This window comes from Anser anser (assembly GCF_964211835.1).
Source record: "Anser anser genome assembly, chromosome: 3".
Taxonomy (NCBI): Eukaryota; Metazoa; Chordata; class Aves; order Anseriformes; family Anatidae; genus Anser; species Anser anser.
In genome coordinates this window covers 83,581,087-83,595,460 of record NC_139722.1, presented here as the reverse complement: position 1 = coordinate 83,595,460, position 14,374 = coordinate 83,581,087, and the positions used below count along the sequence as shown (strand labels likewise).

Sequence of the window (14,374 nt, the reverse complement as noted above, 5' to 3'; positions counted from 1 at the left end):
GGAAAATGCAAAAGGAAAAGGCTCTAAAGAGCTTCTGAGATTAATTTTTCTCTGAGACAATATTGCTTCAGAAAAACCATGCCCATCAAATTCCTCTACTAGATTTTTGACCACATTTCAGAAATTTATTCAGACATTCTCTGAAGCTTACAAAAGGAAAGAGCTTCATGGAAAAATAGACAGTGAGAATGGCTCTGAAAAAGGAAATCCAGTTGAATAGAAAAATGAAGAAACTGTTTATCTGTCTAAAATAAGTAGACCAGCAGAAATAGAAATAGGAAAAATAAAAAGTTGAGAAAGTAAGGGTAGATCTCCAAGATCATTTCTGGCACAGTCACAATTAGAAGGTGTAAAAATAGCTTTAAGAACTGAAGATTTATCACAAGTACGTATCTATAGAGATACTATACTCAGGAAAAAGGAATAAGTCACTGAACAAAGACATAATAACCTTTCCAGAGACATCATCCAGACCCGTTACAAAGTAGAATTAGACAAAACAAAATTGAAGACACACGATTTTAACAATCTCATGGCTTTTTCAAGTAAACAACGATCAAGACATAAGCTTGATGTCTTATTTCATCAAAGCAATGAGAAAATTATTTTACAGCACAAGTGAATATCAGAGCCTCTTGTGCCCTTTCTTGCTCTTTGTTCAGTCACTAATGCCAATACTGCATTAAGAATATGTAGTCACTTGAAGTGACAGCAAAACCCTGGGTCCCTCACAGCATTCACAAATCTCTTCCCTTCCTTCAGGCCTTCCTCCTTTTCTAGCTGGGGGCACAGGATGGGGACATTATGTAAGCCACTGTTTCACATGAGTAACTTCAACACAAAGGATCACCAGCACGGCCGTGAGATATAGTGTCACTGCTGTTCATCTGCATCAGCACACATAACTGCATGAATACATATGCAAAGAGTGGAAAGGAAAGGCATGCTTAGTTTGACTGGGGGAGTTGCCTTAGGAATGTTTTGTTAAAACACTGCTGTTCTGTGTATTTATTAAAGAATTTCCACATCAGCCTGACAAATGCCAGGAATCACTGAAGCCCTGTGAAAACATACTCTTTATGGCAATACTCTTTATGGCATACTCTTTATGGCAAAATGCTTCTTGACTACATCTTCTGAAATCACACACAGACTTGCAAACAAAACACATTAGAGAGGAGGTGGAGCATCAAATGCTTTTGAAAATGACTTATTTTCTTTTTCCTGCTGTTTCCACCTTACAGGAAAAGCTGAGCTGTGTCTACAATGCTGTCTTATATTAATGAAAAAAATTGTTGGTTCAGTTTGTGTACTAGGAGAATTGGCATTGACCCACAGGCATACCTTTTGAATATGGATGTTGTGTTGTGTGGGATGCAGGGTTTCTTGCCTGTGTTCCCTCATTGGGGCCAGCTTCCTTCACACAGTAGGTAGCAGGCACAGAGGGGCATTCCAGGAATGCACGTTGTCTTTCTCTCCTATATTTGCTGCAACAGCTTTAACAAGCTAGTCTGCTATCCTTTCCAGGACTGCAGCCTGGATCGCTCCCCTCTTTTCTCAGGTGCTCTTCTTGTACCATTCGTCTTTCAACCCAATGGCAAAACCCTATAGTTACAGATGGATTTTTCACATACAGAGAAAAATTGGGAACCAAGTCCCTCCAGAATTCAAAGTGAGTTCTTGCCAAAGCTTTCTGACACCCCTTAACATTTTTAAATGTGTATATTTGCATACATAAACACTTTTCTCTCAAGTACCACTTTGTCAATCCCCAAATATCAGAACACGCTAAAAAGCCTGAACTATCTTTTCCATCTGGTCTAAAGTCTATGTTTTGAGAGCATATAAAGACCAGCAACACCTTTCTCTTCTATTTTTCTTAACACACACACACACACAAAGCACAAGACTCATCTTCTAAAGAGGAGAGATTTAGACTAGACATTAGGAGGAAATTCTTCACTCGGAGGGTGGTGAGGCACTGGAACAGGTTGCCAAGAGAAGTTGTGGATGCCCCACCCCTGGAGGTGTTCAATGCCAGGCTGGATGGAGCCTTGGCCAACCTGATGTAGTGGGTGGCATCCCTGCCTATGGCGAGGGGGGGTTGGAATTGGATAATTTTTAAGGTTCCTTACAACACAAGCCATTCTGTGATTCTATGATTCTATGATCTTACCAACTAAAATGGTAACAGAAGACGGAGTTAGAAAAAAGTTGGGAAATAAGACAAAATTGTTAAAAAAATATTTTACATGCTCTCCATATGACAAAGTTCAGGCTCAGGAACACTGTGTCTTGCTGGGTTATCATGAGGAGGCTGTTGTGGAAGGCTGAAGTGAAAAAGTTACAAATTCACACAGAAAGTCTGAGCCCTCAAAGACAAAAATCACCAGGCATGAAGCAGAGGTCAAACTGCACTTCTGTTGCCGTGTTATTTACTAGAGTGAGTTACCTGCAGAGAGTGCAGCTGTGTGTCCTATGATCCCTGAAGGTGATCCTGCAAAGTACTACAACTCCCTGTAGTTATTAGGAGACTTAGGAGCAAACTGATGTCAATGGGATTACATGTGAGGCTAAGGGAAGAAGGATTTAGCTCTAAGCATATTATTATAACTACAAACCTGGTAATATATAAGGTTACTTTCTTTTTCTCAGTTATGGTGGAATGATGGAAAGAAATTAAAGTGGGTAATATGGAACAGTGAGTCTAATTGTAAACTAATGAGCCTGCAGGCTATTTACCGGGCGCTATGCAATGGCTGAGACTGTGTAAAGGCTCTGCGTTTTTGTCTCTTTATTGTCTGCTCAGTGTGCTGACAAGAGAGCTACCTGAGCCCTAATGCAAAGATGAAATAACCATGTAAATCATCTATATATTGTAATTTGTTTTGTGACACAGAGTGATCACGACTTTATCTGTAAAGTCCTTTAGACTTCTCTGTGAAGGATTCCTTCTTTTTTGATACAGCTTTCAACTATGACCACAAGACTTATCTGGCTTTTAAAAGCCTAGGAATTTCTCTTTATTTCTTTTTACTTCTTAGGAGAAGTGTAACTTCCAACTCACAGCACAATTTAAAGACACATAGTTACTTTTTAATTAGAATATATTTTCACATATTCATGTACAAATGATTTTACTGATGTCATTGACACAACTCAAGTATGTTTAGTTAAGAGCAGGTATAAAAGTCCACATACTTGGAGTCTTGTAAAATAGATTTTGTTTCTCTCCAAAGTTATTGTATTGAATCATAGAAAGGCCCAGAAAGTACCTCAAGAGATCTCCTAGTTATTTACTGCCTGAGGTACTTCATTCCCTTTTTTTTCCCCTATATATATCTTCATGTACATTCATTCCCCTTAAGTCTTGTTTTATGTCTTATTCTATTTTTCCTACATGCATAGCTTGCAGGCTATCTGTCAAAACCTTCCTTAGTTCAGCAGTGGTGCATGCCTGCAGCAAATGTACAGTTACGTACAGAAAAGACAAGTATAGATCTATAGAAGTGAGGAAGAAGGAATGGCTATGGTTCAAGGATTATTTGAAAATGACATATTTCTGATTACTTAATTTAAGCTAATAGCACATTCAGAAGAGTATAGGTTATTTTAAGAATAGGATTAAAAACGTGAAAACATAGTATTTACCCCACCTCAATGAGCAGAGGTAAGCAATTGTGGCAGAGGAGCAGCATGGACAGACAAAACAGAGAGATTTGTAATATTTCCTACGTAACACATCAAAAAGATGGATATCTCAGATGACTACCTATATTTGGCCCTTATTACTTTATAGGACGCAACTGACTTTTGCCACAGATCATACCTTCAATTTTAATGCCCATTCAGTACTCTAATATTTCTGCCCATGGCCTGCAACCCTTATTCAGCCTGAGGCAATTGGTTAATCTAGCATCCATACTTGCTATTCCATCTTTGCAGATGTTAATGAAAATACTGATTACAGAATACTGAAAATATTGCATAGGACTATACTTGAAAGAGCTCCATAGCCTTTTATGGAGCAACTACCACTTCAGTAGCTTTTCATTTATTTTTGCACAGATTTTTAGAAGTTTTTGTTTTCTCCTGAACAGTCTTAACTTGACAAAATAAGATAAAGCACTGATGCCATGATTCCACCAATAATTTAAATGAAACCCACCAATTTCCAGCCAAGTCTTAAAGTATATGGCTAAAGAAGTTTTACTATTGATGCTATTTGTATTTCTGTCATGAACAATATTTTGGAGCAGTGTCTTGTAATTCAGACACCATTCAGAAAGAAGATGATATCTGAACACGGTGTATGGAGTGGCCAATGTAAAACATCCACCTACAGATTTAGCAGGCTGACAGGCAGAGAGGGGTAAATGAAGCTGTAGGAAGTTGTTGCAGATGATCATGACTTAATGAAGCATTCAGATAGCAGTTATGTTATAATTCTGGCAGCTGCCAAAGTGATGCAGAATATATCAGAACATTAATATCTACTATCGTAAATACTATTTTTGCACATACAGAAAGGTCAAATACTTCTATTTTAGTCTTGCTTCTCAATATAAAATAATTTGGAAATATTAAGCTAAAACTCTACCTTTAAATTAAAATAAATTAACTGACAAGCAATGAAATTTGGACTAGATGCTACCAGAGATACTTACTCAAAAGCACATTCCTACTTGCGTTTATAGCATTGATTTCCATGAAGTTAAGGAAACAATTTTACCTTTGCAGAAGAAAGGCTGATAACATACTGTTCTTTTTCATTTGTCACAATTTCCACAACAGTATGTTGGTGTCCTGATAGCTTCCCTGTAGGCCTGCTATTAATACAAGGATGCCACAAACGAAGGAATTTGTCATGACCTGACAGAAAAGAATTCATATATTCAGAAAGACTGAATAGTCACAAACACTGTGAGTTTCTTAATGGAGGGATTAATATTCAGAAGTCTCTGTTTTTACTATGTAGGCAACTCTTACATAAGGGTGCTAACTTATCGTTCTAAGAGCTGGATTCCAGCTTCTGTTTTGATATGTTTTCAGTATTTGTCCCCATACTTGCATTAAAACCACATAACTGATTGGCATTTCAAAGGCTTTTTATTTTCTTAGAGGAATGTTAGATGCACTGGCTATGACCACGTGGTAGTGCCATAAAAGTAGAATACTAATTTAAAAATTGAATTGGGGCTCAGATTTTTTTCTTTCAAAGATCTGATTGAGGAAAAGAACAAAACAATAATTATTTCCATTTAGCCCAGTAGTGAAGGGATGACTATCTCTATGGAAAGGGATGATTCTGCATAACGGGAAGAGGAGCAGATATGAAAGTTGAAGGCAAATGGGAAATAATAACAGCAGATAAGTGATTTTTTTTCTTAATGTAAATGAGAATTAAGTTTTTTTTTTCCTTTTATTTATATGTTCAAACATTAAAATTACCTGTAATTAGGGTATCATCCTTGATTGCATTATAGATAAATCTTTTGGTACTGTTTTCGTAATAGTTTCCATAAACATTTCAAAACACAAGGATGTTGTTAAAAACATATTAGTAAGCTCCTGGGTTTACATACTGATGCAAACACAACTGTAACCATTGAAAAAAAATCGTATTTTTTACAGGAGTTTGAAGAGGACATGAGCCCAGTTTAAATTTGACACTAATTTGTTTATATTTTTACTTTCAATTCCTGGCAAATATTGCAATTGTATGCACTGTATGCAATTAGCTGAACAGCCTCTTTTAATATACAATAAATGAACCAATCACATTTTATCTAGATTTCAATTTGTTTTAATTTTCTCTCAGCTTAAAGTGACGTGCAGAAAGCCAAAAAAGCATACACGAGCAAGTACATGGCCTGAAAGATTAACCCAACCTCCAGACTGTGAAACTTGGCTTAGTTCTGTTTACAAAGAGGACAGTTAAAGGTCATCTCTTTCAGTATGCTTTCTAAGTATCTTCCTGAAGCTCTTTCAACCTCTTGTCATTGGTCAGTCCCTCTACCTCTCTCCACAGAGATTTATTCATTTTCATCTTATTACAGCAATATGAGATTCTTTTAGGAGCACCCCATCTCCCTTTTCTTGCATTAAGCGTTATGGCCCTCTTGGTTAAATTGATTCCACAGTTTAGGTAGCCTCTCTCTGAATGACACTGAAAAAACGATCTACTCTTAGAATAGCTACAACAAAAATAATTTTGTTTTATGCAAGATCATTTCAAAGGTATGACTGAGAAAGAGACCATGCAAACAGCTGCAGTGGTGCAATGGGGGCATAACTTCTGCATAAGACAGGGGAGCTGTGCTCTGTTCTCTATGTTCCTGAGGTGATGGCAGATGAACAGAGAGCAGGCACTCCATTAAGTGACCCTTAATTATGGTACAGTTTCTTTTAACAATAGAATCACTAACACATGTTATTTATTCAAGATATTAACAGGAAGAAAAAGTCTCATTCAGAAAGAAAACCTTTCCCTACATTAAAAGTACAGTTTTCTTCCTATGTGAAATAGTGGATTAGTTTTAGTTTGTTTTACTGATGTTGAGATAATGGTAGAAGTAGTTACGGCAGATGTGTTCTCTCCCCTATATCTGGACTAACGCCAGACTGGCCCTGTTACTGCAAAGCTATGTGCTCATCCTGCCCGAACAGCAGTTAGGGCAGACCTTCACTGCTTCACTGGAACATTTGCTGGAACATTTATTCTCTTCTGTGATCCAAATATGCCTCCTGGATTCAGAATCCTGACACAGAAGGCATGGGTAAAAAAACACATTCAAGAAAAGCTTGAAGAGAATGAATTATCTGTCTAAATATCAGAAAAAAAAGTTAAGATTCTTTGAAATCAATAATTTGAATCATAATGGGGTCACTTCTGTGTTTTCTCTTCCAAGAATAATAAATACAAAAACGTATTTATGTTTTTATTGTTGGTATATAGTTTTTTAAGTCAGACTCTATGACCACAGCTCTACTCTAGCCAGATATTATGGATTCCAAGACCTTCTTTGAAAGTTTTATGCTTTATCAAACTGTCTCCCTTGCTTATACAGGTTTGCAGTTTATGTGGTATTCCAAGATGTCTGCTGAGTTGTCTGCATTTCAGTGGTGTTGAAACTCTATAGAGAACAATAGCATTTTTGAACAAACACTAGGCTTAGCTTGTTCTCCACTAAAAAAATAGAAATGTAAAATATAATTTCTGGTTTCTTTCCATATTGCTCCCGTCCCACAGAAAGGCCTCCTATTCTTTAAAGCAACTTCACTGTCATTTTCTCAAGCCAGCCTTTTAAAAGCCTATAATCCTAAATTATGATGTCTGCAAAATCTCTTCACAACACTGAGACATCAAGTAAATTAAGACAAGTTTATAGGTTGATCATATTAACCAATGTCTCTCTCTTTTCCCTTTGTGCTGCCTTGTCTGTCTTCATATGTTATTAAAAATAGACTGCATCACAGAAAATACTCTCTTATACTTGTGAGGGCCAGTATTTTTGGAGTTCTAGGATATCATTTCTATAACTATGATCCCAGGAATTCCTGAAAATGTCAATACCAATGCATAGTGCCTTTAGAAAAAAAAAAATCAAGATACAAGATGTTACCAGTTACTTCACTTCTGCCAGGAATGCAAAAAGGCTATTGAACAAGCGCGGAAGACTTCCTTTTAAACAGTCTATGCTGCTACTGCTAGATTTAGAAATAACCAATAGTTTTGATTCTACTTTATTGCTCACAAGAGAACGGTAGCTGGATTTGAAAAACTAATAAGGTTAGAAGTTGATGTATCATATAATTTAAAACTGATCATCTCCAGCTTTTATATGCATATATGATTTGCTTTTAAGTGTAGCTATTCCCTGAGGTTATGACTAAGACATAGTTAGAATTGAAATAGATCCTGAGTAAGAGGAAAACCATATCACTTTAACATTCAGCATAATAATGCAAAATGTTACACAGAAAAGTTACTCTGAGCTACTGTGGGATCCATCTTTCAGGCCACTAATGGGCTCGTATCATTTTACTGGCTAAAGAAGTCTAGCTTTTAGCATGAAAAGTGAACTCTGTACCAGGTTTGCTTGTATCTTTCTTCTTATTATAAATGCCAAATTCCTAGAAGACAAAATTAGGTTGCATCACCGTGCTAACAGAAACTCATGAGAGTATTCAAATGCAACTAAATATATAATAGAAGAGTAGGGGTGTTAAAACATATGTCTTTAAATAGACATTTCCCGGTGTAAAAATACATTGTAGGATCCAGTACTTTGCAAACCATTTGTACTAAATAACAGTAGATCGAGGCTCAGTAAAGTCATTAACAAATTATCCTCACTAATTACTTCAAAAGCTATCTTACAATCAATGGCCTTTTCTTTTTCTTTCTTTTTTTTTTATTTTTTTCATTTTTTTTTCTCTTTTTATTGCTGAATATGATATAGAAATATTTTTTAGAAATGTTTACACATCACGAATAAATCTACATATGATGATTACTGAATTATTTACCTTCCCTGGTCATTGATCGTTAGGGTACATTACATGTAAAATTATAGGCTTTCTAGTCAACAAGATTTTACTACCTCACGTGCCTATGTTCATTTGAATCTGTTCATTTCATTAACCAAGTCTCATGTGTTTCTCAGCCAGATAAGAAAGAGTAATGTTTTTTAATATATAGAGCCAAAATTAGTATGCTCTAGTCCAGCTGAATGCTGAGCCACTGGAACAGTATATTTTATTAATTGAGAACTGAATTATAAAGCTCAGCTTCCAAAGAACTTAATAGATGAATCTCTCAAAGGCTGAAGGACTAGATTCTTAATTCTGGGTGCAGCTTCACAGTAGCCCCATCTGATCTAAAATTTACAGTAAATTTGAAAGGTACGATGCCATCTTGTCATGGATTTGGCTATGCGTTCCCACTCTCTCCTGTGACTATTAGTAATACAGATCAGGAATAATTTCCTTTCAAGGAAAAGCAGCAGTTCAAGGAAAGCAGCAGGACTAAGCACTGGGAATGAAGGTGAGGCAGAAGAAAGCCTTCCAACCTCAAGATGAAGGTCAATGGGTGAACAATCTAGACAGAATTCCAAATCAAGGATATGTAAATGTTATGAGCCAGGAATAAGCTTGAAGATTCTTACTGGCAAGCACAATTCTTACAGTTTTTCAAAGTCATCATTGCAGAATCATTCTTGAACACAATATTATTAATCTTTTGTCATGTAGTCCATACTCTCTGTACTTTTGTGCAGCGAAACTCAAGACAAATTAAAATGTATTGGTAAGAAAGCTCATCTCCTTATAATATTTTCTCATTATGTAGCTGTTTAGAGAGCTGTTTAGGAGTCCTACAATCCAAGCCTAGTCTCCAACCCTCACAGTCATATATGTTATCTATCCTTTTCAAAAATTTCAAGCTCCATTTTAAATTAAAGATGATATTTCTTTCTTCTACTGCCACTATACTGTGGTACACAAGTACCTAGGCAAGTATTGCTACAGGATTGCTCCATTTCTATACTCTGCCTGAGGTGTCTATTGCTGGTTATTGTCAGTGAGGGTAGAGTAGGCCAGGCAGACTTTTGGTCCGGAATTTTCTTAGGAATTTTATCCAGATTTTTCTCCTCCCTTGCTATTTCTATATGAAGAATTTTCAGTCTGTAACAGGAACTATTATTAGTTCCTGTGTACATGATCTTCTGTCCTGGTCTTCCTGTTTTTATTACTACAGTAAAGTCCTCTAGTTCTACCTGCGGGAAATACTAATCATATTCCACTTTATAGTGCCTCCCTACTTTATGGCATCAGGAAATTTCTGCAGACTACTTTTTTTTTTTTGTGTCAAAGTAATCAATGGAAATAAGATCTCTCAGAAGGCTGAATGCCAATTTTTTCACTAACAACTTTCTTATAGTACTATTGCTTTCTGTTTAAAATTTGTGTCTAGAAAATCAATAGAACTTCTGAAATACACATCTCATCTGATATTGTTTGTGATATCTGTCTCAGTTTTCCCTTTGGTAAACTTTTACACTTCAACTTGAATTGTATTATTTCCCATGTTTAGTTGTGTTTTTTTTGTTTTTTTTTTTTCTTTCACCAGATTTATTTTACTGTCTTGCATGAGTTGTCAGGCATTGGAAAGGGTTGCCCAGGGAAGTGGTGGAGTCACTGTCCCTGTAGGTGTTCAAGTAAAGGTAGGACGTGGTGCTTAGGGACATGGTGTAGTGGGTGACATTGGTAGTAGGGTGATGGTTGGACCAGATGATCTTCAAGGTCTTTTCCAAACTTGATGATTCTGTGATTCTTGGCTATTTTTTTATTTCCTTATTATTAAATGTAAACCCAAGAATTGTTATGTGATACGTGTATTCAGAACAATTTTAACTAAGTTTTAAGCAGAACTGTGGTACTGAAGACTTTGAGATAGGAAGCATCAATGTAGTCACTTCAAGGCACCACCACATCGGACAGAATACACAAACAAGACTGCTGCCATGCTCCAGCCACATTTCTGCAGCATGAAATATGACCCCTTCAATAGAAAAGCTCATAAAGATATTAGATAACAGGAAGAAATGGATATGAGAGTGCTATTTCTGCAGTCTGCACTGGGAGAAAGAAAGAACAGTAAAGCTTTTTAGAAACATGATCAGAGAGAAGAGCAATAAAAATTATTAAGGTGAGCCAGTGTGACTGCTTATGACAAGAAAGAAGGCCAAAGAGTAATAGGAAGGGATGGGGCCCATGCTGATACTGCAAGGAGTAATCTCTAAAACCTCACCAAGACAGTTGCCACTGTGGGCTGGAAAGGTGTGTTAGAGTAGTTCATCCTACTCTTTCTCCTGTTCTATTAAATAAATGACAAGACTCTTGAATCAAACACAGACTGAGCCCTTGTTAGATTTCTATTGGAATATTTATCTCTTCAGAGCATTGCTCCCAGCAATTATAAGCAAGAGAATTTGTTTCCTGTCATTAAGCCACTATTTAAATTCATAAGATACTTATACAGCTTTTATTTCATCTTATTTAATTGGGAAAAAAATCACAACAAAATGATCTCTTGGATAACCTACTCTCTTCATACATTATGTAAGCCCAATACTAACCTCCAGTGACAATGACTTTTGCTTTTCCACAATATGTGAAGGCATTCACCCCTCTAGGGACTGAAAATTCCTTTACAGGTCTGTAATCATCAATAAAACAGTTAATCAGGTAAGAGTATAGGAAAATACAGTCTACAGTCATTCCACTTTACTCTTCTGTAATATATAGAATAGATGTTTGCATAATGTATACAATATCTTGTTAAAAGCAAATAGATTTATAAGTGACTTAGATAGTAACATCAATAAAACTGGGACAAGGTGCACTTTCCAGTAAAATAATAGATCTCTGATTTGAACAGCTGATTTCTTTACCAGTCATACTCCAAACAGAATCCTAAAATGGTAACTGTTGCCAAAGGTAGCCCTTATACATCTGCATGCTTAAAGTTCTTCACTGAACAAAAGTATCAAAGCATCTGCCTTTGCCTGTTTCAGCAATAGAGGTCTATTGTGGCTACTATTTTGCATAAACCACGTGCAATTAGTTTTGTGCTGCTTCTGTATAATAGTATTGTATAATAGTCACTATTTTACCTACTTTGTGAAAAAACATGAAGAGACTGCAAGTTTCTAAAACTCATTTTTACAGATTTATTCTGTTGTGTTCAGTAAAAGAAACACAGGCATTCAAACAGCCAACACAGACTGATTGACTCTGTGACCCTTTTCCTACATCAAAAGCTAAGCCTATCCTTTGAACAACCTCTGCTTCTCTCTCCATGTTTCATACTTTACTACTACTGAGTGAATATTTTCTTGAATTTTGGATTCAGCAACAACACACCTAACACCCATTTGTGCCAGGAAATGATGACTGTCAGGGTAGTTGGGCTATACAGACTGAAATGAGTACTCATTCAAAGACACATTTTATCTTTGAAATCCAGACAGGTAGGTAGTTCATTTATTCTGAGCTAGAGAGTAACCATGGCTCTTGCAAACCATAACTGTGGATGGTGTAAATTTGCCAAAAGACTCTGGAAACTTTTGGGATTAGTGAAGGAGCCTGTTCTTTCTTGGCAGGTCTAAGTAAAAGGTTGTTCACTCCCCATTACCTAATGGAAGAAAAGCTTTCTTTTCAGAGCCCTAACAGAGGAGTCTGAATTCTCTTAATAGTGTAAAAGAGCAAGTATTTGCTTTAAATGTGTGACTGGCAAATGACTTCACGATTTCTCATCTTTCCCCTTTAATTCTTAAATTTAATACTTCTGTATAACTCTCTATTGGCTCCTTAATGAATAGTTTTGATTCTCTTCCAATATTAGTGTGAATAAGGGGTTCCAGCAGTGTGAGGTCCTGTTCAAGTCATGGCCTTGTAACAGAAGCACTCTGTGATCCCAGCCACACGTCCCTTTTTAGATGCTTTACAAGAACATGACAGAACAGACATGTAGGAGACAAGATACGTTGCATCCCTTTTCAAGAACAATAACAATTGCTTGCTGGAAACTTAATTACAGAAATTTATTTTGTTAGCACCAGTAAATCATATAATTGAACCACAATTACTTATGGAAAGGGAATTTCAATGTGATTTGATGCATAGACTATTTCAACAATGTAATTATTCAGTTGACTAAATATAGTTTCATTTAGCTGCTGAATGAAACTGCTTAAAGAAAATGATTGTGATTGCAAGCACAATTATAGTCAGTGTTAACTGAAAAAGACCTACCAACACATTTGCAGTTAACATTCTGTATAAAAAGGAGTGCATAGCTGTAGCATTTACTCTTTTGACTATACTTCTGATTCTCCAGCCTTTGTTTTCTTTCTCCTCAAATTAACTGTTTTTCCAAAACTCTAGCAAAACCAAATAGGAACTTCCCAGCTTTTCTGATGTTGTATATGACCTTAAACAAGCTATGATTATTTTATATTTCACATTCCTCAAACACAACAAATATACAATATTCATAAAACCTAAAGTTATTGGATTGATGCAAGAACTACTACATAAAAATTCATGGCTTGTGTTATAGAAGATTATCATAATTGTTGCCACTAGCCTTAAAAATCTATTAATCTCTGGATATACCTCACAGTAATTGTGAACCTTATCTATTGTTTACAATGCTTTGAGATATATGAATAAAAAGTTCTATATAGATGTCATTTATAGTTCCTTTTTGCATCAAGTTATGTTTACCTATATTATTTATTTTTAGCTGGACTATAAACCCTTCTACAATCACAAACTGGGACAGCTTGGAATAAGCAAGAGGACTGGTGGATCATATGAATGATATGGCACAAATAAGGAAGACAGCTGTTTTCCTGCTGCAAAGCAAATCCACTTTGCAGCCTTCAGAATACATTGTTCTCTTGGTTTAAGCTAGTGTAACAGAACTTGTGAAACTGAAACTGTAAATGAAACACACTTGAATATATATACATATATATATAGGATATAAAGTTCAAATGAATAGATACATGATATACAAGTAACAAAGCAATCTATTTTATAACTAAAATTTGCCTGCTGAGAAGTTAAAGCAGATAATATTGCCAGTGTAACTTATTTTTAGGGGTGGCAAATAATAAATATATAAGGACACTCCTACATTAAAAGCTAGAAAACAAAAACATTCAAGTACTTAAATAGCTGTATTTTCATTTGTATTATCAATGCTTTGGATAAGGATACTTTCAATACAACAGGACAGCATCTTGCATAGCACAGATCTCATGCAGAGTTCTAAGGCAAGAAGTCTATTTTTTTGGAAGATGTCATATACTTACAAGCTATCCTCTAGTCTCTTTATGTCATCCAAAACAAATGAATGAATACTGTCTGAGGAGCAGGATCTGAAACAATTTAGGTCAGAAATATACTTAACTTTCACAACCCAGTCATCATGTAGCTTGCGTTTAACACTAGGGTTATATATAAATTGAGATGTTATTAGGATATAATAGCATCTACTGTAATATACCCATTGCTGAATAGTTTTGTGAATGAGATTATATGCAACAAATGCTAGTGTTTAATATCCAGGCCAGATCCAGAACCACTCTTCCAGCTGAAAAGCAAGCAGATCTTAAAGCAGAACTAAGGTTAGGGTTGAATCATGCACTTCTCTAGTAGCAATTATGCTTCTATCTAATCAGGACCAACAAGACTGTTCCTGTGTCTGGATAAAAGCAATTGTGAATTCTTCCCTGGACATTTGCTCTGTTGCCTTGCTGCTGTAAGACCTCCTGCTGAAAATTATAGTATTTCCTTCACA

General features: G+C 35.9%; 1 protein-coding gene across 1 annotated transcript in view; it reads right to left on the bottom strand.

The window, feature by feature from the left end:
- The window catches only part of WDR64 (WD repeat domain 64), a 65,317-nt gene that overhangs the window by 22,018 nt on the left and 28,925 nt on the right, over positions 1–14,374 (bottom strand). The window contains 3 exon segments of the mRNA XM_083827635.1: positions 4,733–4,872; positions 11,142–11,221; positions 13,887–14,021. Coding sequence (XP_083683761.1) covers positions 4,733–4,872; positions 11,142–11,221; positions 13,887–14,021 — 355 coding nt within the window.